The sequence below is a fragment of the Melanostigma gelatinosum genome (assembly GCF_949748355.1).
Source record: "Melanostigma gelatinosum genome assembly, chromosome: 16".
Classification (NCBI taxonomy): domain Eukaryota; kingdom Metazoa; phylum Chordata; class Actinopteri; order Perciformes; family Zoarcidae; genus Melanostigma; species Melanostigma gelatinosum.
Genome location: NC_136649.1, coordinates 10,880,615 through 10,904,231, shown reverse-complemented (window position 1 = coordinate 10,904,231; position 23,617 = coordinate 10,880,615). Strand labels below are relative to the sequence as shown.

The following is a 23,617-nucleotide window of genomic DNA, read 5'->3' as shown; positions in this document are numbered from 1 at the left end:
GATCAATACACTTGGCTCCGAGTAGCCACTCTAATTTGGGAGAGCTTGAGAAGTTTACCGCTTCACGTATCAGTTGACTCTGCAGTCTTCAGAATCAGTCTATACTTGAAATCTAGCAGAGGCAGGAAAAAAAAGCACGTTTCCCTCTCTGTTCCTGCATCGTCTTCTCCATTTTCCTCCTCTCGCTAATGCACTCCTGTCACCGGGGAGTTGGATTGCATAGTGCAAGCTAACAGAAATCCACAGTGACGGCAAACCTCTCACTTAAAACCTCAATAACATACTCCGAAAGAAGTTAAACCGCCAGAGAAATTGATTCTTTTTTTAACACCGCCAATGCAATCATTCAGGTACAAAAGGAGGTTAGGATGAAAACACACTCATGCTTTGTTCTTTGAAACAGTTTGTGAAGAGTAAGGGCCATATGGAGTGTAGGTGACAAGCTGAAATGATGAATATGTAAGTTATTTTAAGAAAAAGGAGCACCTAAGAGTGCATAACACTACCTTTGGAAGGGAAAACATCACAACCTTTTTCGGAGTCTGCCTATGAATTATTCAAAGCCAAGTCAGTGAACAATTGGGGCAGAGCTACGGCTTCCTGGAAATAAATAAATGACTACCCTATACATTCAATAAAAGGGACACCGCTTTGTAAGCTCACACTCTCGCTGCTACCTTTTTCCAGGATGGGAAACTAACACTTGCTCACATCACAGCTCGAGCTCCCAGCGATCCCGACCCGGTCTAAACAAACACAAGTTGGGGAAGGGAGGGGCATGATTGTAAAAGTGTTATCTCTCTCTGTCTCATCAGAGAGGCAGCGGGGGGGTGGACAAACTCTCTCCGAAAACACATCACAAACACACGCAGCTCGTCCATCAGGACCCTGTACCTTGCAACTGCCTGAAGCGTCCATCCAGGATGGAGTTGAAACAAATGTTGGAGGTGCTGTAACTCAGCCAGCGCGCCCGCTTCATACTTTTAGCTGAGGAGGAGGAGGAGGAAGAGAGGAGGGCAGGGGCAGGTTGAGGGTGAGAGGGCCGCTGGCGTCTGGGGGTGCAGGAGGAGGACGAGGAGGAGGACGAAGAGAAGGGGCAGAGTCCCACGGGCGCCACGGCGACCGGGATGTGCAGGAGAGAGCCGTTGCTCTCTGGGTGGTGTTCAGGCTCCTGCTGCTTCCTGCTGCTGCTGCTGCTTCCCCTCGCTGCCTTCCTGCTTTCGGTTCTCTGGGTCCGGTGGACCGGCGGGGTGCTCCTGCTCCGGCTGATGCTCATGCCGACCCGGACGGGGGAATCTTTCTCTGCATAGGGTCGGCTGGCAGCCTCCTTGGTCCCTCCGCTGCTGCCCCGGATGGATGTGGTCTCCCTGCTGCTGGCCTTCAGGCTGATCTTGACCTCTCGGAGCCGGGGTTGGCTTATCGGGGCAGCACGCAGCAGGCACGGGCTGCTCATCTTGACCCCCCCCAAAGAACAACAAGGCAGCCTGGAGCCAGCAGAGGAGCTTGGCACTCCGTGTCTCTCCTCTTCTCTGTCTCTTGGCTCTCTGTCCTCCTTTCCCGATCCCTCTTGTGTTCGCTCCTGCTCCCTCCCTCCCTCCTTCTTCTCTCTTTCTCACTCTCTCCTCACTGCTGCCGTGATGATGCTATGCCTCCACTCTCTGGCAGCCTTTGGTTGACTTCAGAGTGGTTTCTTTAGCCCCATCCATGCATACAATATGTTTCAATATGTCCACGTGCTCACAAGACTCCCTCCCTCTACGCAGCACTCCCACTCAGTCGTGACATCACTGAAGTGTAATTCCTGTGCCAATAATCCAATATGAAACTGTCTATCTCAAAGGAACATGTCATTTTTAGGTTTATGTAAGGAGGAGTGCAAATGGATGGCAACTCAATATGTTATATATGTGCTTTGATGGCAAGCTGGGTACATATTTCTGAGTTCACAGGCTGTAAATCAGCAGCGGGCGTCATTCAGAGCCTCTCTCACCTCCTGCCTCTCTCTTGACTTTCCTCCCTCTTTTACCTCTCTCTCTCTCTCTCTCTTTCTCTCTAACAGGAAACACTGATTGCATTACAGAAACATCAGTGCAGCAGCACTCTAACACAATATCACCAACACTCACACAGAAGCCTTCATCACTTACGTAAAGAGACAGAAAGAGACAGCAAGAGAAGTGGTGAGAGCACTGCCGAATAAACGGTGTGGACACGACTCAATATTTTATGCCACCCAGATGTTGGGCTGGATATCAAACCTCAAAACGTTGTATTGTGTCTTTATAGACAGAAATGTGTGTGTAGCATCAAGTACTGAAAGCTGGCATCAAATGTCCAAATCAGTGAGTGAACTGTAGGAATCCTCCTTTCATTATATCAAACCTCATTTTTTTATACAATTTACGGCCAGCACTTTTTTCAGGAATTGACATTAAATGCACTTGCAGTCTGCAAACTGCTTCTCGATTTCAGTCAGACACACTTATACATCAAGGTATTGGCCATTTAGAGCAGATCTCTTAGAGGAGGAACTACTGCCCCCCCCCCCCCCCCCTGAACAGATGAATACAAGAAAAAATAGAAGGTGCACTCAATAGAGATCTCTGCCGGGTGTGTCTGCTACGACCACTGCTGTAATGTTTGAATGAATGAATACAACACACAATTGGTTAACCACCCTCCCCCGTCTAGACTACAAGTATATCCGTGAGGTTGATGCCCAATACAAAGGTTCAGAATAAGTGTGTCTCCGGCCACAGATGCAGTCAGCAGTGTGTGTAGTTCTTTTAGCTGTCAGCTGTCAGCCAAACACATAACCACCGTCCGGAAGGGAGAAAACTGTTTTCCCCAAGCGTGTACAGCAGTCAATCAATGGCAGTATCAAACAGGCAATGAAAGGTGCTTTTGAGAAAGTGTGAGTGCCTTGAAGAAGCACGAATGAGCACCCAAAAATATTAGGCAGTTTGCAGCAGTGTGCGAGAATAGCCTTGATCACACACTCGCTCACTAACACGACTGATGTCATTGTCAGCAACAAAGTCAACAATACTTAAAGCACATCAGGAGAAAGTTGGGGGGGGGGGGGGGTGGAGTGACCTGCAGATGTACACCTGTGAGATGATTGGATGCTGCTAGTCAGCTGGTAGCCAAGCAACTGATGTGTGAGCCAATGATTATGAGGCATGAATGAAGACGCCATTCAGCGGTATCAGTGCCTGAACTGACGCGATGCTCCATATTAAATGTTTCATTGTTACTGAAGAGATACCAAAACCACAAGGGGCTCACAGGGAACAGTGCACGGTGTGGAGGACTGAGTGCATGTGCAGATTTCATGTATGTGGAAGACAACATATGAGCATAAGTTTCGTACTACGGTTTGTTTGGGGATACAAAGTTTCTCTTCCTCTCTTGCATTTCTGACAGAGTTGTCACTTTAGGTGTTTTTGGTACCCACGGTGGTCAATACAATCTCTGGGACCAGTGCTATGAACTGAAGGCCACTGAAGTTTTTTAGCAAACGTTACTCAAACAATAAATATAGGGGTTTTTTTGGAGGGGAATATTTGCTGCCGATTAATACACATTTGGTGCTCTGGTGATTATTTACAGCACACGGGAGAAGTTTGCCTTTTAAGTTGCCTTTTATTTTGACCCACACAATGATCTTTTCCTAAACCTTACCAAGATGGTTTGTTGCGTAAACATAAGGAGATTTCTGGCAGAAAGCCCTGAAGGCAAACCTCTCCCATGCGCACAGGATTGTGTGTTGGAGGTCAACTAAAAATAAACTACAGTGCCCATGTTCATGGTAATGAAGGAACATGTCACTCAGTGTGGCTCATTGATGTGTTTTTTTAGGACAACAATGGAGCTCTATGGCACTCTATCACAGGAAATAGTCGTTGGAGGTTTCAAGCCATTGTTGGTTTTGGTCTTTTCATTTGATCTGGTAACAATGAGAAATATAAAGATCATCACCAGACTTACTCCGTAAAGATTTCAACCTATTTTATACAGGCCGTGTTCTTGCTTGTGTTCTTAAATTAAACAAGAGACCATCATGCGATAGAATCACACCTTACACACTAGAGACTCCACCACCTTCAACCCCCCCTTCAGTGCCGTCTCCACAGAGCCAAATTCATGTTTTCCCACTTTGTGGCTGACCTCTCTTGTGACTACGGATTTACGAAAATATTCACGGTGGAGCCCCCCCAACCTCCTGTTTCTGTTACGCTTTCGTCCACCACAGAAACACTGCTATTTAAAACCCCGAGCAGTCGCTCCACAGGTGGAGTAACGGCTCACCAGCTCAGCCTGAAATGCCAGAGATGTGCGCTATGGGAGGCAGACGGGCGGGGCAGCTGTCCAGATCGGTCAGACGCTGGACATTCTGGGAATGTGCAAGCGATCCCAGTTACTTGCAGAGGGTGCGGAGCGGTTGTCAGGCCTCAGCTGCTGGGGGGGGGGGGGGTGACACCACGAGTAACATGTACACAAACAAACACACACACACACACACACACAACAACACTTGCAGAGCTCTAGTTTAGAGCTTTGGAGTAAAATCATGGGTCAACTGGAGAGTGATTTTGTGATTTTTTTGAATGAATCTCAGTGAATGTCAGTGACACATTCAAGCCCATTCAAACCTGCCAAAGTTAAACAGACCCCCATTACAGCTCAACCTTTCTGCCCTTCCCACGTTCTTAAAAAGACGCTGTCATCTCAAAAATGTGCCCCACAAATGCCTCAGGGAGGGAGGCGCAGCCTGTTTACGATGCATGCACTCACCTGCGAGGGCCTTGATGCGCGAGCGCTCAAACAGCCTGGCAGAGGTGATGTCATTGTCTAGGTCCTCGTCGGTGAGGCCGAAGCGGGTGTTGATGCGGCTGTACTGCTGCGTGATCTCCGCATTGTCAAAGTCTGTGGTGGAAGTCATGGCGGTAGCCAGCGTGGCAAGCGGGTGAGAGGGACGTCAGGCGGCGTCCCTCAGGTGGTCTGGGTGTGGTGGGGAATGAGTGGAGGGGACGAAACGACAGGATGGACCTCGAATACTGGAGGTAGTCTGAAACAGAGAGGAAAGACAGACAGAAGAGGAGTTATGATGAATAACTGGCGTTCAAATGAGACTACTTTTGGCCTCAAAAACATCGTGTTGGACATTTGTCACTGTTTTCTAATGTTTTAAACACCAATACTAAGACAAATACAAATAAAAAGTAACTATTTAAAGCCCCACTGTAGGGGAAATGATGCTAACTTGTGAATCCAGCTTTCTCTGTAAGGACCACCATCTCGCTGCTGTTTGGTTTGTAATTTGCTGTTAAGTTTCAATTTATCAACCCCACTGGGGAGGAGCTGTGTCTGTGCGTGGCAATGAGAATGTCATTTTGGCAATTTGAAGAAATCGATGTGATCTCAGATGTGGCGCAGGTATATTTTTACACGCCGATCATAGCTTTTCAAATTGGCCCCACAAGCTCCTGTGCCTCTCACAATCTCCATTTTGTGTGCGTGTCCCTTTGCTCGACCGCCACCCCGGCACTGTGTCTGTGTATTCTTTGTGTGGAATGGCGGGTTGAAGGGTAGCAGCTCAGATAGCTGTCTATCTGGGTGCAGCATAGCTCTCTTATCATGCCACACAAGGGGGGGGGGGGTAACCCCCTCTGGACAGCACGACGTGACGAAACCAACGTCTTTTGAATGATGCAGCTCACGCAGTTTGAACTGCGATTGTGTGTGCGTGTGTGTGTGTGTGTGTATGTATGTGCGTGTGTGTGTGTGTGTGTGTGTGTGTGTGTGCGTTTCCGTTGGCGGCTTTTTGTGAGAAGCACGTGAGGTGAAATGAGGCGGGAAATACAACTTGCGTTGATACTGTAGAACACCAAGGTGGAGAAAAAAGAAGTGTTGTCATGTGGCACTACTACTGTCACTAAACACCACATATTTTTTGTCATCAGAAATTTAAGCGAGGACATTAAAACTCTACAATTAGAGATAACGCAAACAATCTGCAACATATTTCTGAGTTTACAGTGGTGCAAAGTAGCGAAAAGTAGAATATTTGCCTCTGAATTATGGAGTACAAAGTAGCAGAACATGTCAGTATTTGACAGTGCTTGAGTAAATGTACTTTCCACCACTGCTGATTGACTTCACTACTGATCTGCATTCAGAGAAGAGGCCCTCGGTGAAGCACAATGAGGGCACCCTACAGGTCTCCCTCCTCCTGCTCAGTATCAGTCCTCTGCAGAGGACTCTTATCGAATGCTCCACCCACCACTGGGGATCCCCTTATCACCTCACACACACAAGCTGAACAGGGCCACTGCAAAACACACTCAAACTGCACAAACCCTCTTTACACGCCGTACAAAACCCCCGTATCCACAAGCCGTCAGCTGTTCAAAAGAACCTATAAGACTCTAATCGTGTCGAAGGGCTGACTGACTGCCTCCAAACACAAACCCGCAGCAAATGAGGTGTGTGAGCTGGGACTTGTACTCCGTGAGACGGCACTAGGCTCCATCTAGAGCTGTATTAAAGTCAAGCTGGCCTCCTACTTATAGTCAATCCTGTGACGGGAAGTTCACCGCCTGCCACAGCAAGTGTGTGTCTGTCAATAGGTGTCCTCTTGTGGTGTCCTTGAGCAGGAGACAGAACTCTTGCATACCTCACTCACAGTGGGTCACCCTGTCCGCTGTAAGCCTCTTTAACGCAGAATAAAACGTCTAAAAATAAAACGACATCACCATAATTAAAGTGCTGAAGAAGTGTTCGATATGCAAATGCGTCCAACGCAGATCTATAAGAAACAGCTGCGATTACTGAAAACTAGTTTCCAATACAACAACCATTTTCCATATCGACTAACCTTTCAATTAGGTTTAATGCAAAGCAGGATTAATGGATTAACAGATTAGTTCAGCTTGATCAACAGAAAAATAAAATATGATAAAAACAATTAAATAAAGTTGTTGTTCTATACAATTCAAATGCAAAACCCGTACATGCCATTTACAATGTCATACAGTGGAAAAAGAAGCAGGAAATCCTCACATTTAAGATGCTCAAAACAGGGAATGTGTCACTTTTTGTCTTAAAATAATGACGGAAACGATTATAATTACCAACATTTGACAATAAATATCCTGGCAACCAACCAGCTCATCAATAACTGATCCCTTCAGCCCTACGTGTCAGAATTCCATAAAGAGAAGATCATTAACACATAAATGATGTCATCCTTTTATAAGTAATGGTATCATTGTTAACACGATGAGGTATTTGACATGAGGCTGATACAAATAACAAACTTTTAAGTTTGTATTGGCCTGTAAGACAAATCATGTAATACTTTGGCACCCTCTCCTCTTGTATTGCTTTCCATCACCTCTGAAAGGCCTCAGCACACGGGCCAGTACTTCATCATTTTTGTGGCTCCACATTGTGAGATGATGATTCAAACGCTCTGGATAATTTTTCAGAAGTTGTTTAAATGCCAAAAGAGGGATGATTAAAAATGTCGGCTCGAATTTCTCCAGGGATTCAAATTGATTTCAATCAAAACTCATGTGGCATGACAATAATGCCACAATTGTTTTGATGTCTGCGGACGCAGCTCTGCACATTTTTTGGGGGAAATGTTTAAAAGGTGTGAATGAGATTTTTACTCGAGTTAGAATAAACAAAACAATTTTTGAGGTGTGAGAAGAAAAACAATTATTTCAACCTTTCCACTGCTTGTGATTTTAATTGACTGCACCTGCTGTCCTCTTTTGCTATTACTGCCAAACTACACTGTAAACAATTATGCACATCGTAAACATCGAATCAGCACCTGAGATGAATAATAACTGTGGAAACGTTGCTCCCAGCTGTAAGTACTCGTGTTCATGCATGCACTCTGAGGAGCACAGCACATTAAGCTGTGAGCACATTATTCTGAGCAGCACGGATTCAGATGGAGAGGATGAAATAAGAGACGGGTGTGGTCGAGATGAATGACGTATGTGTGTGTGTGTGTGTGTGTGTGTGTGTGTGTGTGTGTGTGTGTGTGTGTGTGTGTGTGTGTGTGTGTGAAACTGTAGCAGCAGCTGGACTGAGGAAAGGGAGGCCTGTGGTCCGGCAGAGAGTAAATCTGAGGCATAAATACAGAGTAGACAGAGATCAATATGGAAGGAGAGGACGAAGTGGGGGGGGGGGGGGGGGGGGTACTGGCCTGATTGACTATCAAAGTCTGCAGCTCAAAACAAAATCTCCTCAAACTGCCAATAGCATCGAACTAAGCACTACTCATGTACTTTAACAAGATGTAAGAAAGAAAACGGGGGAGTTGAGCATAAAAAGACTGTTAATAAGCATAATCCATTCTGTATATTGATTATGAACAGAGGCTGTGAGGAAAATAAGTCCCTTTGTCGTGGTCAATAATGTTTTGACTGCAACAATGCTGAGCTTGGTTATAATGAATCGATTCTGGACCGTTTCTGGAGTGTGTTTACAAGCTCGTCCAGACATGGAGACACACTCACGCACTTGTCCTTTTAAGGGGAGCGAGGGGCAGCGTCTCTTTTAATGGGAACATTTTATTTCTCTGTTATTCCAGAAGCCACCAAACTGTATCTGATCAAGGATGGAATAAGCACGTTATGAAGTTGTGGAAAGTACCTGGGCTGAGGTTCACATCAGTGGTGAAATATAACTCAGTACATCTCAAGTAGTAAGTACACATTTGAGGTACTTTTACTTGAGTATGCACAAGATTTGAGAGGGAAATAGCCATGTGTCGTTTACTCCGCTAACGTTACATAAATGCATTAACAATAATAATGGTAATAGCAAATAGTATTAATAATAACAAGCAAGATGATGTGTAACATTTTTCTGAGTGTAGTACTCTCATGTTGATACTTTTAAGTACATTTTGATAATTGTGTACTTTTACTCTTGTAAAGTATCTAAATACTTTCTCCATCACTCTTTAGGATCAGAGAAAACTTTAGGAGGGCGCACTTCTGCACGCGCGAACAGGCGCAGTGACGTCATTGTGCGCAATTCCAACGAGTCGCTGCTGGTTTACACTGAAAGATAACAAACTGATAACTCGAGATGTAGTTCATCTAAAAATTGGAGAGAGTCGTTTTAACACCAGAGTGCATTCATTTAAAAAACACAATTAGCGTGAGAGCTTTATGAAAACGACGTCATTGTTTAACGTGCAGCCGCGTCCAACAGGTGGACCGGAGGAAACTTTTAACTCCACTACAAACAACGGCAAAACAATCGCAGCCTGACTGGAATGAGCGCCATTCGGTGACCGCTGGCAGAAAGTATTTGGCTAAAGATCAATCATTTCATTGAACAATTGTCGCAACTAGCTCTGCTTTCAATTTACACTTACTTGCTATGATATCCTGTCGGAAAGTGTTTATCTTGAGTCTTCTCCCTGCCAACAAACCAATTATAATCCCATTGAAGCAGCGGGGGTCCTGGTCAGAGCGGGCGGAGGTCTCCACACAGCGCGAGGAGGGCACGGTCCTGCACGGGGGGGACTAGGGAATGGGGCTGTAGGCGCCTCGCGCTCCACGGTCATTCCCGAAAGCCAGCGACTGACCCACCCTGCCGGGTTAAAAATAAAGTGGGCGCATACATGATCTGTGCGCGCAGGGGACGGACATTCCTGACAAGAGCCGGTGACTCTAAATGGCAGAGACACTTGTGATCTGTGGTACACCACCCCGGACTCCACTCCACCCCGCCCCGGCCGGGCTCTAATCGCACACAAAACACCCCCCGAGACCCCTCTCAGAAATGTCACCTCCACTGCACGTGCCATTCACAGAGAACAGAGGCCTGCGCATGGAAACAGGTCCCGGAGAAAGAGCCTCACGTTACAATGTTCATTTACACATGTTACACAGTTAAAACACATGTCAGGCAATCTGACAGCAGCGGTAGAAAGTAGTTAAGTACATTTATTAAAGTGTTTTGAGGTACTTTACTTCAATTGTATGCTACTTTATACCTCTATTGCATCTTATAAGGAAATATTGTACTTTTTAGTGCAAATTACATGTTTCTGACTGACACTTTTCAGATTAAGATTGTACTTTAAAAGAAGAAAGGCCTACATTTATAAAATATAAAGCATTGTTTAAATCCTTGTCATGCAGGATTCATATGAAATATTGGATAATCCTCTTTTGGGCCTTGATCGGATATTCAAATGAAACTATGTGATGGTGCATCAAAGAGAAGAAAACAGTTACAAAAAGTAACATGTTGGGTTTACATTCTGACTAATAAAAACTAAATGTTATTTAAAAAAGGGCCCATTGCTTTGGATGAGGGCTGGCTATTGTTTGTATAGATACCAAAACAAAGAAAAAAATACTTTGAGGAACAGCTTTTTCCCCCCACTTCACAAATATGAAGAACAAAAGCATTAAGAAAGTAAAATAGAGAAAGAAAATACAAATCTGAGTAAGCATGTTTTGGTCCTTGTTTTCGATACTATGTATCTTTAGTGCTGATGTAAATGTGTCTGAAGAACAGAGGTTCAATACTCAAGCAGTCTGATTGCAAGTGATTAAATGAAGGAATTTAACGTTCTGATATATACTGTTGATGCTTCAGGATAATTCTTGGACCAGGCCACACACACACAGATGATTAAAAAAAAAAAGCAAAACAATTCACTTTAAATATGTATTGTATTCATATAAAACGGCCAAACACACGGGCCACATAACATCTTATTAGCATCAGGAAGCAGGATGTTTATAATAAAAAAATACACTTGCAACACATCGTCAAGAACATAAATAACAATGCTTTTTACAAAATGAACACACACAAATGCATAGAAACACATCAAAAAAATAGATCAGTACAAAAAGCTGGGTATGTTCCTTCACTCCGTGTCTTCAGTATTTGTGTTTCTTTCTCTTTGGTTCCCCCGGGAACATCTTTAGTCACAATATGATCCACTGCCAAAACAGTCGTGAACCTTCAACTACTGTAAATAATTATGGCTTAATATCGACGGCTGACTGAGCACAGGCCTGCCTTTGATCAGCGTCTGCATAGCTTCAACACTGTACAAAGAAAAACAAAATCACTTTTTAATATGCAACATTAATAAAAAGGCATTAACAGTTTTGTGCAAGCGGCCGTAAACGCAGCACCGTGCTCTGCTCATAAAATATAATCATCATCACAACTACAACACACATTCAACAGCATTTCAAACAGAAGGCAAGAGGGACAAAATAAACAGCACATACTTCAAAAACAGGTGAGAACAAAAGGCTTTAAAACTGAGCTAATGCAGATCTGGGGTACCGTATTGTGTCCGTGTCTTAGTGCAGATTTAATAATGCATAAAAGGGAGGTTGGGGGTCTGCTACAGAGCATCATCTCTGAATCTTCAGTATCTTGCTCAAGGACACTTCCACAAGCCAGACGATTTGGCTGCTTTGACTTTTTACATCCCAAAAGGTTCTCAACACCACCTCATGTTTGTAAAGGCTTTGTGTTCCTGCTGAGAGAGAGAGAGCGCTGCTGAGTGGTTTCAAATGACATTACAAATAACGGCTGAGGAGTCGCTCAATCATTCGTAGGATTCCTTCGATGCAACACATTACCATCCAACGGAAAGTATAGGAGCAGATGAACCTTACTTCACTTCCTCCCCGGGGCTCTGAATGTTTTCTCTGAACCTTTAAGTCTTTAATTTGTAACAATTGATGTAACTAACATATACATCGCTTAAGAGAGGCTGAAATAAAAATTCAGGACCAAAAAAAAGTACAACACCCAAAAGTATTCATACAGTCCCTTACAAATATGGTGTCAATGTTTTATGTAACCTTCCGATTATCTGTTGATCGACTCTTTAAATTTGATTTAAAAGGTTTTCTAGCTGTGACGTTGACCTTGTTGACTTTGACATATTTGTTTGTCCACTTTACAATACGGTAGAAATCAATAGAGACTGTACGGCTAACAGGCATTAAGGGACTTAAGGCGGAGAATCATCAGTGTATTTTAAACCTATTTCGTCACATTGATGAAGCGATTAGGTGGGGCAGCTTTGTAGCTTTAGATAATTAATTATTAAGCGGTCTAAAGCTAAACGCAGTCCACTAAAGGTGCCGTGGAAAGTCATTCCCTTGGACTTCCAACTCATCTTTGGTACAATAGGATTGTTATTGTTGAATGCATTCATGTACATCGCAAATATAAAAATACAGTCTCAATATGTTATCAAAAAATACCTTTATATATATATATATATATATATATATATATATTTAAAAAAAAAGCTGCTTCAACTTTGTGACTGGGAGACAATATAACAGTGGTCTTGGAATAAAAGAAAAGTCAAGTAAATGAATTTCAGGTGCAAATTCAAAAGACAGACAAACTCCGTGCTGGAGACAGTTCAGTCTAAGTGCTCACTGCTAATGCGTCGTCGTGAGTCCTGTGGATCTGGCGAGGAAAACGTCAAGATCAGCGATGACCGCTGCATGTCTTCTGGCAACAGTGTTCAACAGCCGCTGAGGGAAGGACGGCGTTCCTAAGTCCACCTGGAGAAGAACAAAGGGAAATAGCCATGAACTCTTTCACATGTGGCGCTGCATGGAAACCAATATTTGTAAGGACGAATTAACGAAACCGACATTACTGTTGTGGTATCTCACTTGTGAGCCCATGCAGTAAAAACAAAAACACATCCATGAGATCCTGTAAAACGTAACATTAAAATATAACTATATTCTTTTTACACACGTGTTGTGAAACTTCCACATTCACACATGTATCTGTCTATCATCAGCCCAAACAGCCTTGCTTTTACTGGCAGGTAAGTGTTGCTCGTGTGAACAGCACGTATTTCGGATTAGCTTACACAGCAACAGCATCTCACCTGTAACAGGTAGACGACCCTGGTGGCTTCCTGTCCGCTACGTCTAATTGGCTGCAGGATCCAGCAACTGGGCATCATCTCCCCCCGGATGGCATCCACGCTGGGACGAGGCAGAGACTCCTCGAACACAGACTGCATTGCCAGCACGCACAAGCCACCCTGAGGCCGAGGGCAAAAGTCGTAAATCATCAATACAACAGGCAGTGCAGCCTTTTTGATCAGCCGAGAGTCACAGCCGAACAGGTTTCTTCCACACGCACTGCCTCTGAGTCAGTGTTGTTTACGCTCACTGTTGTTTCTGTGAGCGCGAGTAGTGTCTAAATAGCATGTTCTACATTTTGTGGATGACAAACTGAATGCCACGCTGTTTATCATAAATTGAAGTTCATTAAAAAAAAGACAGCACTGTCTGGTCCTGGTTTCCTGCAACACTAATCTTACAGTAAATGGAATTTTCTCCTCCAAAGTGTGATTTTGTGAACAACCATGCTGCAAATGCTCAGTGGACCGTACACAAGGGCGATAAGCAGCAATCATCCGGACCGGCTGGTTGGTTTTGCAGCTGTGCTCACCTGTTTGGACTCGGTGCTGATGCAGCAGAAGTCCCGCGGCTGGCTGAGGTGGCAGGTGGACGGATCCGTTAGTACATAAACTAGACAGATATACAAAGACAACGTGTCAGATAAGAAGCACAGTTGATGAAAACCTGGAAATAAAAGAAAATATAAAAGAATTACAGCAATCACACTCAATGGTATTGCTAAACGAGGTGAGAAAGCTGTTTATTTTCTACCTCTATTTAAATTCAACGTAATAATATAAACGCATGAGGCCCGATGATGTTGCAAAAGGTCTTAAATGCCACGTACTGCAGGTGTGAGAGTGGAGTTGGTCGTGCACTAACACAAGGAGCTAGTCAGTGATGAATGGGACCGTGTACTGTACTGTACTAAACATAGCTATTGGATGCAGACTCATCATTTGAAGCAAATACATCTGCAGAATCCATAAACGTCTCGCTTTTGCAGCAATGACAAAAATATAAATACTTTTCTCTATTTATATTCTTGCAACACTACAAATGATGCAACGGTGAACTCTTCCATCACATGAAGCTCACTTAGCAAAATAACTAGATCAGCATTTTATAAACTGCTACTTTCCTGTTTCAGGTCTACTAAAGTCAACATTATTAGCAGCAGCATCAGTACTAACATGGTGGAGAAAGTATTCAGATCCTTTAACAAAGTCAGTAGTATTAGCACAATGTGAAAAATACTCCATCACAAGTAAAAGTACTGCATCCAACGAGTTACGTAGTATGCGAGTAGAAACAGCAAATGTTTCAGCATTATGTTCTGTAAAATGGTTCTATATTTTAATGTAAAATATAAATTGATAAAGTAAGTAGTAACTATATTTGTCAATTGAATTGTAGTAGAGTAGAAGTGACATAAAATAGAAATACTTAAGTCTGCTCTTTGACTAAGCGTACTTGGTTGCTTTCCACCACTGGTACTGTGGTGTAAAGAAAGCGTGTGAGGAGGAAGCGGACATGTTGGCTCACCCAGCTGAGTGCTGTCATCTAGTGGTCGTGTCCAGACAGAACGGACTGACTGATTATACGTGTGAGTCTTGGACAGTTGGCAGATTGTGGTCCACAGACTGTCCAGAGGTCTGTCCAGCTCCGCGGCTCCAAGAAAACCATGAACAGACGGGCTGGAGGAGGGCTTGTAGTAAGCCTGGACACCTTGTTCCTCTCCCTGGTACCTAGATATACACAGAATTAACACATCAGCAAATTAATAATATTTGTGATTGTGTGATTTTGCAGCTCACTAATCTTAGACAGTGACGAAGTCACCTCCAGCCTGCTGTGGCCTTGCTCATGAGCAGGTTGCTCAAATCCCCAGAGGAAGCCAGTCGCACCTGTGGAGGAAGACATTTGCAATTCAACCGGATACAAACGTTTGAAGGAGCAGAAAAACTGGGACAATCGTAATGTTAAGTCAATTACAGTGGCATTGGGTGTTTTTACTAACATGCATTTTTGTGTTTTTAAAATCAGGGTTTCTGTTTCCTGAGTTACCTCAGCCAGAGCTCGACCGAGGAGACCAGATGTGATGTCCTGATAGGTTGTGGATATGGAAGAGGAGGAGCCAAAGGAGGCGGTGCGTTGACGTGCACTAGTTGAGGGTGATGAAGTCATCAGTGGCTCAAACATGGCGACAGGAGGCTCAAGGCGGACATCTAGCGAAACGTTTAGATGTTAACATGGAATTTCAACACAGAGAATGTAGAGGGGGGGGGGGGGACAGTGACAGACATGGGGGAAACTATTTTGGAAAGGGTGTTCTACACAATGGAATAAATGACAGCAGAACTGCAGATGAAGATGGACATTTTTGAACAAAGATGGACTCCAGTTATTGACTTGACTGATGTGGACTGATGAAAGAAAATCCCTCTGCCAAGGACTGTTTCACACTGTTTGATGTCACTGAAACTAATATTTTAATGAAATTCCAATAAAGTAAAAAAAAAAAAAAGAAGATGGTTCTTTGTATTTGAAGGGGTTGTTCTTATTCTAAAGATTGAAGTCTGTTTGTGTTTTATGAACCACAGTCCAGTCCTCACCATGGGCAGACAGCCAGGCTCTCTGTGACTTCACACTTTGAGGACCACATATCGGAGGACGTGTCCTGAGCCCGTCCTCCTGGAACCCTGGAACCTGAAGGGAAACAACGACACAATTACCCGCTGAGTTGCTTCAAAAGAAACATGACAACAAATACATGAAGATGAGATTTTGCAGTGTCAAAATAATCCTAAATATGTATGTAAACATTGCTGGATTTTTATTTCAGTTATTCAAATCTATTGACCTGTCCAGTCAGAAGTGGTCTGTTGCCGTGCTGTAGCGTGTTTCCGCTGTTGTACCCCGATGTTGGTCCAGAGGACAGACTCAGGCTGGATCCTGTGCATAAGGTGCTGTTACTGATTCTTGTCCGATGTCTCAGGTCATCCTGAGCAGGGGGAAGGGAGATACCAGTGAAATGATACAGTGGTGTCATCAATAAAACCCAGAGAGTCTCTAACAATTCACTTCTCCTGTCTTGTAATATATTCAATGTATTAGCAAATGAGGTGTTCTTATTTAATCAGAGGAAAACACAAGATATTTACATATTATATTCTGTGATTGATGAAACAATTGATGCAACAATGAATGAGATTTATTAAGAAATAATCGACATGTTGAGAAACAGCTTTTATCTTGTGATACAACAACTGACCGTGACTTCCTGAGACAGGGCCTGCTGCTGAAGCCTCTTTTTCTCCTGCTCCGTCCTTTCTCGCAGTCGCTCTCGTGCCTTTGCAATCTCTGTCCGGGCCTCCTCTCGGGCTCGGCCGTAGTCGCGCAACAGCTGCTCAATGTCAGACGGACAGTGGCCCTCTCCTCGTGGGGGGTCCGGTATTCTGTCATTTAGATAATTTAGTGAGAACTCAGTCACGTTTTCCAAAACACTGAGCCTGAAGACATTAATATTTAAAATGTAGGGCTGATAGGGGTATAGAGTCTTACCTGGTGCTATCTATCTCCTCTTGGCGGAGCTGTTGTTGGTACTCTTTACGCCGACTTGGCATGGCGGCAGACACCTTGGAGGAGGAAACAGCCTCTTGTGGAGATGAGCGAGGATGTTGGCTGGGACTCAGACTCCGAGCTCTCCGGTAAGTCTGGAGACGTTCCTCCCTCTCCTGCCTCAAACCCTCAATACTCCTGCGGTGTCTGAGAGGAGAGATTCAAAGAAACAATAAATACAAAAACCCAAATAAGGCCAATCATTTAGGTAGTTCAGGTCAGGTTACATTGTCATGTTTTAGGGCTGAGCAGGGACCTCAATACTTCTTCACTGTAATCAGATATTTCCTGCTCTGAATTAGGAAACTTTGCCAAAAAAATACAGTCTAAAATTGGCAAAGCTCTTGTATAGCTGCTTGTGTTGAAACAATATGAGACACTGATGCACTTAGATATTAAGGCCACTTTGCGTCATATCAAAATAAAGAGCGTTTGGGTCATTTGTGTCCTCACCTATCATACAGCTGCTGTTTTGTGGACGCAGAGGGCTCCAGCTCGTCCCCGGTCCTCGGGGACAGCATCTTTAACAGGGTATCCGTCTCTCCGAGGCCGTAGTGTAGCTTGGCCTCCGTCAGCTCCACAGTCAGAGGTGTCGGGTTCATGTTGAGGCTGACCGTTGCCATCACCTGCTCTCTCTCCCGTCGCAGCCTGTCTATCTCTCTGGACCTTCTGTCGCTCTGCGCCGTGGACTCCACGCTGGAGTCCATCTCGCCCCACTCGGCACGGCTTCTGCTCCCGCCGCCGTCTTTGGGAGGAAATGTGCCCGGCTTGTTGGAGTGCTTGGACTGCTGAAGGTTGATGCCCGACCAGTTGGTGAACTTGTTGTGCATGGGCAGGTCCTCTGGGGCTATTTGGTGGCGTTGATACGGGGCCGCGCTGGTGACGGGTTCCATGTTCACGAGGACATCGGTGTTGCACTCGCTGGGCGCCAGTGACACGGTGTCGTCCTCTTGGAGTTGAACATTCCCGTTGCTGACCGGGGACGGATTGTATGAATCAACGCAAAAATCTACAGCATCTACTGCAGGTCTCGAGTAGGTTAGTGTAGCTTTAGCCTGCTGTTTGTGCACAGCAGCTGGTCTTAATATGGGAGAGATGTGGTTCTGCATCGTTAAACCATCTGTTGAAGTAGAAGTCCTCCACTGCTGAGAGCAACTCTGCCATTTGGAGCCGATAACATTTCTCCTGTCAGTGTCTGTGTCTCTATCCAGTGATGCACTGACGCTTATAGAGCCTTTAGGGCTTGAGCAACTCATTTCACTCACCTTCTCAAGGGATACAGATTCTGATGCACAAGAGGAAACGTCGGAACTGTGTCTTGGCATCTGCTCCTCCTCTGAAACAGTTGTGCAAGCGGATTGTTTGCTCGACGACACAGTCAGGTTGTCTTTCTCTCTCAGCTTCATACGTAAACTTGTTGCCACAGTACGAATGGGAGATGACGCACGGTCTGTGTATGTGGCGTGTTTCTTTAAAGACAGTGTTGGGTCATTCCTTAAAGAGGGACTGTGATTTTCTTCATGGCTGTTTTTCGACGACCTGCGGGAGACTTCAGATATTGGAACACTTTTGTGACACAGTGCCTCGGGCGTGCTTTGCTTTGAGCCTCTAGAAGAAGCAGCTCTTACACGTCTTCGACATTCGCCCGCCGTCTTCAAGGGAGGCGTTTTATCCTCCGGTTGAGAGGCGGGCCTTTGTGCTGCAGCAGAGGTGTTAAAGCTCCGGTCATCTGTACTCTTCACCACACGGTGCACATTCTTGTCTTGGGACCCAGCCACGACCTCAGAGCCGATGACTTTGACGATCACATTGACCTCGTGAGATTTGGACCTTTCGCTGGGTGTTTGATCAGCAGCGACGTCCTTCGCGGCCGGTGTTGAAGACCTCTCCGTCTGGATCCCGACATCGACGGCGGTTTGAGTTGAGCAGTCTCTCTGTGTGCAGTCATTCGACTCACTGTAACAGACGCTGATATTTGACATGTTGACACTCCTCGGACTGGACTTGAGGGCTTCGCCCGTTCTCATTCCCTGGACGTCTCCCAGCAGGTCGGAGGTGCTGTCAATCAGCTTTGAGATGTGAGCCGACATGCTTTCCATACTCGCCCACGCTTGAGATTCTTTTATTCCCACTTTGGTTTTCCGTATTGCAGGTACATCGGTGTTGCTCCTTTTGTGCCGCTCTCTTCTCTTTGGAGCGCTACTGCTGTTGCCGATATCTGCCGTCTGAAGGCCATGCTCTGTTTGAGTGCCATACTCGCATGTCCTCCTCCTTTGGGCAGGTACTTTGCTTCCCTGGGACTCTTGCTCAGGCGGGTACACAAGCATCACTTCATCCATCTGACTGGAGCTGTGCCCATCGTTACTTGAAGAGCTGCCGGTCACTGTCAGATTTGCTAAATGACTGTGAATACCAGCAGATGCTTGTTGACAGGGCGTGAGCGGAGATGATTTGCTCCCTTGTTCCTTATAATCCTCCATGCTGCTCAGCGTGCTGGAGAGCCCCTTGTTGGTGGCGTAAGTGCTCAGATGGGAATAGAAAGGCGAGTTCTGCCCGTTCAAACCATTGTCAACACTGCAGCATCTCGTTATGCGTTTCTCAGCACTGTTCAAAAGTGGAGATTTACAGGATAGGTCAGCAGCACTCCCGAACGCAGGGTTCTTATAGCAGTGGTGGTTTGAGTCATCGTCCTGCCACTGGTGAACGAAAGGGTTGATGTCGCTGGAGGCAAAATGCATCGGGGAGTCCGGTTGTGATTCACTTTTCTTTGCATACGGGAGGACTAGTTCTACATTTGTCCTTTGTGACACAACTTGTAAAGAGAGTCTTTTTTGGGTGTAATCTCTACTGCCGTTAACTTCACTTTTACCCTGAGCTCCAGCAGAGCAAAACCTCATCTTAGATCTGCTCACTGACACTGTCGTAGACATATCTGCATCTTTACTCCTAACCTGTCGGACTTCTTGTTCGCCAAGCTTTACCCATTTAGACGAGAGCCGGCTGTGATGCACTCCGGTGGTTTTGTCATCCTCCTCATCCTCATCCGACGACTTATGAGAGGACTCAGTGGAAGACATGGGATGAGTCTGGATCTTAGTCTTTCTCAACCTCTTTGACTTGGCCTTTTTAGACGTAAGAGTAGATCGGATCTGTCCGTCAGCAGGTGTGTGAACCTCTTTTGACATCACAGATACATAACATTCTGTATGTTTGACGGTATTGCCCTGATGTAGTGTGCACTGCGGCTGCACAGAACCAGATATACTTGCTTCATGTTTTGACTCTGCGAAGATCTTTGGAGTGTCTTTGTCCTTTTTCATACTACAATCTTTTTGGCTGTCAACTTGAGTATCCGTAACAAATTTGCACACTGAATTTGAAACATGTTGGCATTTGTTGTGGGGATTCATATTGATGACACAAGACTGAGTCAAGGTATTTGAATGAGTCTGTGAACAACTGAACTCACCCTGTGCCGTGGCACAAGGTTTACCTCCTCTTGTGTCGTCCGTTTCACCGTTTCCATCCCGGCCAGGAGAAACAGCGAACCCTTTCGTGGAGGCGCTCTCATCAGCGGGTGTGTTCTGGCTGCTGTGACGTCCGTGCGGTTTGAATTGAAGTGTTGACGTGGCTTCCATACCGACATCCTTTTCGTGACTACAGCCACAGGTTTCCTTTGCATCGCCCCTGGCGGAAGGTGTTTCCCGGGGTATTCGGTGACGTTCAGAGCTCTGTGTGTCCCCTTCATTCAAGCATGTATCGCCGATGACAGGCTTGAGATGGGATGTTACTTTTTGTTGACCTGAATCATTGATTTCTTGACACAAAGCATCTTTCTCCACAGTGTTTCCTTCAGAATCAGTGGAGGAACCACTAATTGAGGACAAGCTAACCGGTTGCAGAGTGGGGTTGCCAGTGGAGTGCTCAGACTCTCTCTGGCTGCGCAGCGTCACATTTGATTGGACGCTGTCGTTTTTGGCAGAGGACATTTGGAAAGCACAATGATGGATTACTGGCTCGTTTGATGTCACATGGTCAATCTTCTGTGTTACTTCAGTAGATTTAAGCCTGTTGCTCTCCTGGCTAGTGCTTAATTCAGCTGGCAGCTCTGATGCCAGGTGTTCCCTGTTGCCCACTGTTGTTTTCGTCCTTTCAAGTGCAAGGTGTCCTTCAAGGATTGCTCCTTTTTTCACCTGATCACTCATTTTATCTCTGCGCTGTTTTTCTTTCCATTCATTTTCATCACTCTTACAGCCAAAATGACACGCCGAGGACGACAACACATACATGCTTTGACTCCTGCTCCTGTCTCCTCCATGACTCCTGTCATCCTCGCTGACAATCAGTGACAGTCTCATGTGCTCTTTGATCACTTCGGAGATTCTCAGGTCAATGGCGCTACAAATAGCATCTGACTTGCATATGTGTTGTCTACTTTCTTCATGTTTTCTGTGTTTATCAAATTGTGATTCCCACCCTTTTGTTTCTGCAGCTACTTCCTTTATTGTTCCATCTCCCTTTTCAGCTACTGTCCTCTCTCCTGCAGAGGATCCACTCCGAGGAACATCGTCACCGCATTCAGAGTGCTCAAAGATCTGTCCAAGTTTCCTTCTCGTGGGATCAGAAACTGGCGACGCCTCTGAAGCCCCTGTGTCTAGTCTAATGCTGCCATCAACACAAACAGAATCAAATCCGGAGCCGTTATCTTCCACAGCTGAGTGCTCCCCGTTTGAGTCACTGCTGTTATTATTGTCATCGGGCCAAATGTCTTCCTGATTGTCAACTGGTGCGGAGCAGAAAGTTACCAACTCACTGCCGTTGCTCCTTTTTGGAATTTTCAAGCTGCCCACGAAAGCCTCCTGCTGGTCTTTGTTCCTCTTCCTGGAATGTTTACAGGATGATTTAACAAGCTCCTGCTGTAGTGCAACGTGCTGCTCAGTCAGAGCTCCTTTGGTCTCAGCCTCATCCAACATTTTGTCCCGTGTAGAAGATAAATGTTCGGCGTTCCCAAGCTCACATTGGTTAATATTTGTAAACTTTTCTGTTGCACCATCTAGACTGCATAGTACTTCATCCTCCGTGGACGGTTGGAGGACACTTACAGGGTCAGACATCTTTTTTAATACTTGACCGTGGCTAGTGTTAGAGCGATGCTTTACTGATTGACAACCCGACGTCCATATTTCAGTGTCAGAGGACATTGTAGTGTCAGCGGTCACCATGTCAGGTACATCTGTTAACACCCGAAGCAGTTTTGTTTGTGATGCTTGTTGTTTAGTGTAGTGGATCTCAGTGGGTGACGCACAAGCGGCTTGAGGTTCTACGGTCAGTAAGAGTGCTGGACTTTTGATACTGCAGTCTGGAGTATCCATAACTGCGTTCCCTGTATTTTCTGCTTGCTCCACACAACATCCTGCTTGCTTCAGGGCTTCCTCTGGTGTTGCTAGAATCTGAGAATCGAATGTTTCTGATGCACCCTCAGTGCTGGTGGAGGTTGAGCCAGGTCCACTCTGACAGTCTGAGAGGTTCGTACTGTTTGGACTGGGACTGCTGCTCTCTACACCTCTCAACATCATTTTTCTTTGGACAGGCAGAGAATCCCTGTGAATCCTGGGACTGTCTGCTGCGTCAGTGGAGGACCAGGCATCGGTGAGTGCCAGCATGTTGTCTGGCTCCCGCACACTGCAGCTGCTCAGGGAGCGTGGGCTTACGGTCGAAGTGGTCTGCATGTTCCCAAAGTCTTCAATCAATTTGCGTACAGTGTCGCTGCCTCTGGAATCTGCTACTAATGACTTGTGGGTAGGAGGCTTCGTTGTGGCACCACCGTGTCTCGATTTTGGGGAACCTTGGTGGCTCCAGTACGCCTCTGCTGGGATTACCTGAGGTTTCCGACTGCTGTCCCAGTCTAAACTGTCCTCTGCTGATCTATTGTGCCGCATGGATGAATGGGAGCATTCTGTCACCAATGAGTAAGCTGCCGCCACTGTTTGGCTGAGTTCCTCCACTGCCGAGTAATTCCCACTGCTCTCCGCAGCCAAGGAATCGTTAGACATCCGACTGTCTTCGCTCTCTGCTTCACTCTGAGCTGCTTCCTCGCGCCTCAGCTGCTCTGCGAGGGCCGTCACATAAGCTGAGGACAGCGAGTCGAGAGAGAAAAGGCTCTCACCGTCTGATGTTACGTCATCTCTGTCCTCTTGCTCTTCCTCCCATCCCATCAATCCCTGTTGTCTCTCGACCCATCTGCTGGTCTTGCTCATCAGAGCCTCGGTACTATGCCAGCGCTTCTGTTTAACGTCCTCAGACACGGTCCTTTGGTCAAGCCCCTCACATGAGACCGCTGCTTTGACAACACATTTGCTTCGGCTCATCTTGGTATCTTTAAGGCTCCGGTCTCTTCTTTGTCTCCAGTGAAATTTGCTTGCAATCCTCCCCAGAGGTTTGGGGTTTCGTCCTCCATTCACACTTGATGGTGGTTTCCTGAACACTTTGGACAGAGCCGTTTTCAACCTGGGCCCAACAGAACAAGAGAAAGTCTTCTTAATGGTTCCCAGTCCATTGTTACCTGCATGGGCTTGATGTATCTCATTCATGCAAGGGACAATCTCAGAACTGGTTTTGCAAGTTGTGGGTCCTTGTATATTTTCTTTATAGACTGGCTGCAAAGTAGTTCCAACTGGTGACTTCAGAGTAACCCCTGAGTTCTGATCCGATCGGTTCTTAAAAGACAGTTCTCGGTTCGGCAGCAGAGGTTTTCTTTCTGGTCGTTCCCGCAAGGGCTGAGCTTGGGGCTCCTCTTTGGCGGTTGGTCTGAGGTTTTCAGAGGAGTTTACTCTTCTCCGGCTGGCTTGACTTTGTCCTGAGAAGAGCGAACCGGAACAACTCTGGGTTCTTTCCCGAAAAAGACACTCATCTGAAACCCACTTCCTGCTGCCAATGGAATCAGAGGTTGTGAAGGAATGTGACGTCTGTTCTGTGGATCCGTTTCTTTTGAGGAAGTGTCTGTCGTAGAGAGAGAAAGAAAAGGACTCCTTTAACAT

At 45.6% G+C, this 23,617-nt stretch overlaps 3 protein-coding genes across 3 annotated transcripts in view; all 3 read right to left on the bottom strand.

Annotated features, from left to right (window-relative positions):
• sptb (spectrin, beta, erythrocytic) overlaps positions 1-9,563 on the bottom strand; it is a 41,870-nt gene extending 32,307 nt beyond the window's left edge. The window contains exons 1-2 of the mRNA XM_079287341.1: positions 9,410-9,563; positions 4,798-5,071 (exon numbers count right to left, since the gene is read on the bottom strand). Of these exons, the coding sequence (XP_079143467.1) occupies positions 4,798-4,945 (148 nt within the window). The 5' untranslated portion in view covers positions 4,946-5,071; positions 9,410-9,563. The remainder of the gene's footprint in view (positions 1-4,797; positions 5,072-9,409) is intronic.
• LOC306789970 (uncharacterized protein) lies at positions 881-1,453 on the bottom strand (the record flags this gene model as incomplete). The annotated part of the gene is made up of 1 exon (XM_079286077.1): positions 881-1,453. One exon carries the CDS (start codon positions 1,451-1,453, stop codon positions 881-883), a length of 573 nt encoding a protein of 190 aa, XP_079142203.1.
• Positions 9,564-10,715: 1,152 nt separating the features above from the next.
• Positions 10,716-23,617, bottom strand: part of stard9 (StAR-related lipid transfer (START) domain containing 9) — a 38,606-nt gene continuing 25,704 nt past the window's right edge. The window contains exons 22-32 of the mRNA XM_079286119.1: positions 17,034-23,579; positions 16,524-16,727; positions 16,234-16,417; positions 15,823-15,963; positions 15,575-15,668; positions 15,027-15,187; positions 14,802-14,866; positions 14,505-14,707; positions 13,510-13,589; positions 12,938-13,096; positions 10,716-12,599 (exon numbers count right to left, since the gene is read on the bottom strand). Of these exons, the coding sequence (XP_079142245.1) occupies positions 12,474-12,599; positions 12,938-13,096; positions 13,510-13,589; positions 14,505-14,707; positions 14,802-14,866; positions 15,027-15,187; positions 15,575-15,668; positions 15,823-15,963; positions 16,234-16,417; positions 16,524-16,727; positions 17,034-23,579 (7,963 nt within the window). The 3' untranslated portion in view covers positions 10,716-12,473. The remainder of the gene's footprint in view (positions 12,600-12,937; positions 13,097-13,509; positions 13,590-14,504; positions 14,708-14,801; positions 14,867-15,026; positions 15,188-15,574; positions 15,669-15,822; positions 15,964-16,233; positions 16,418-16,523; positions 16,728-17,033; positions 23,580-23,617) is intronic.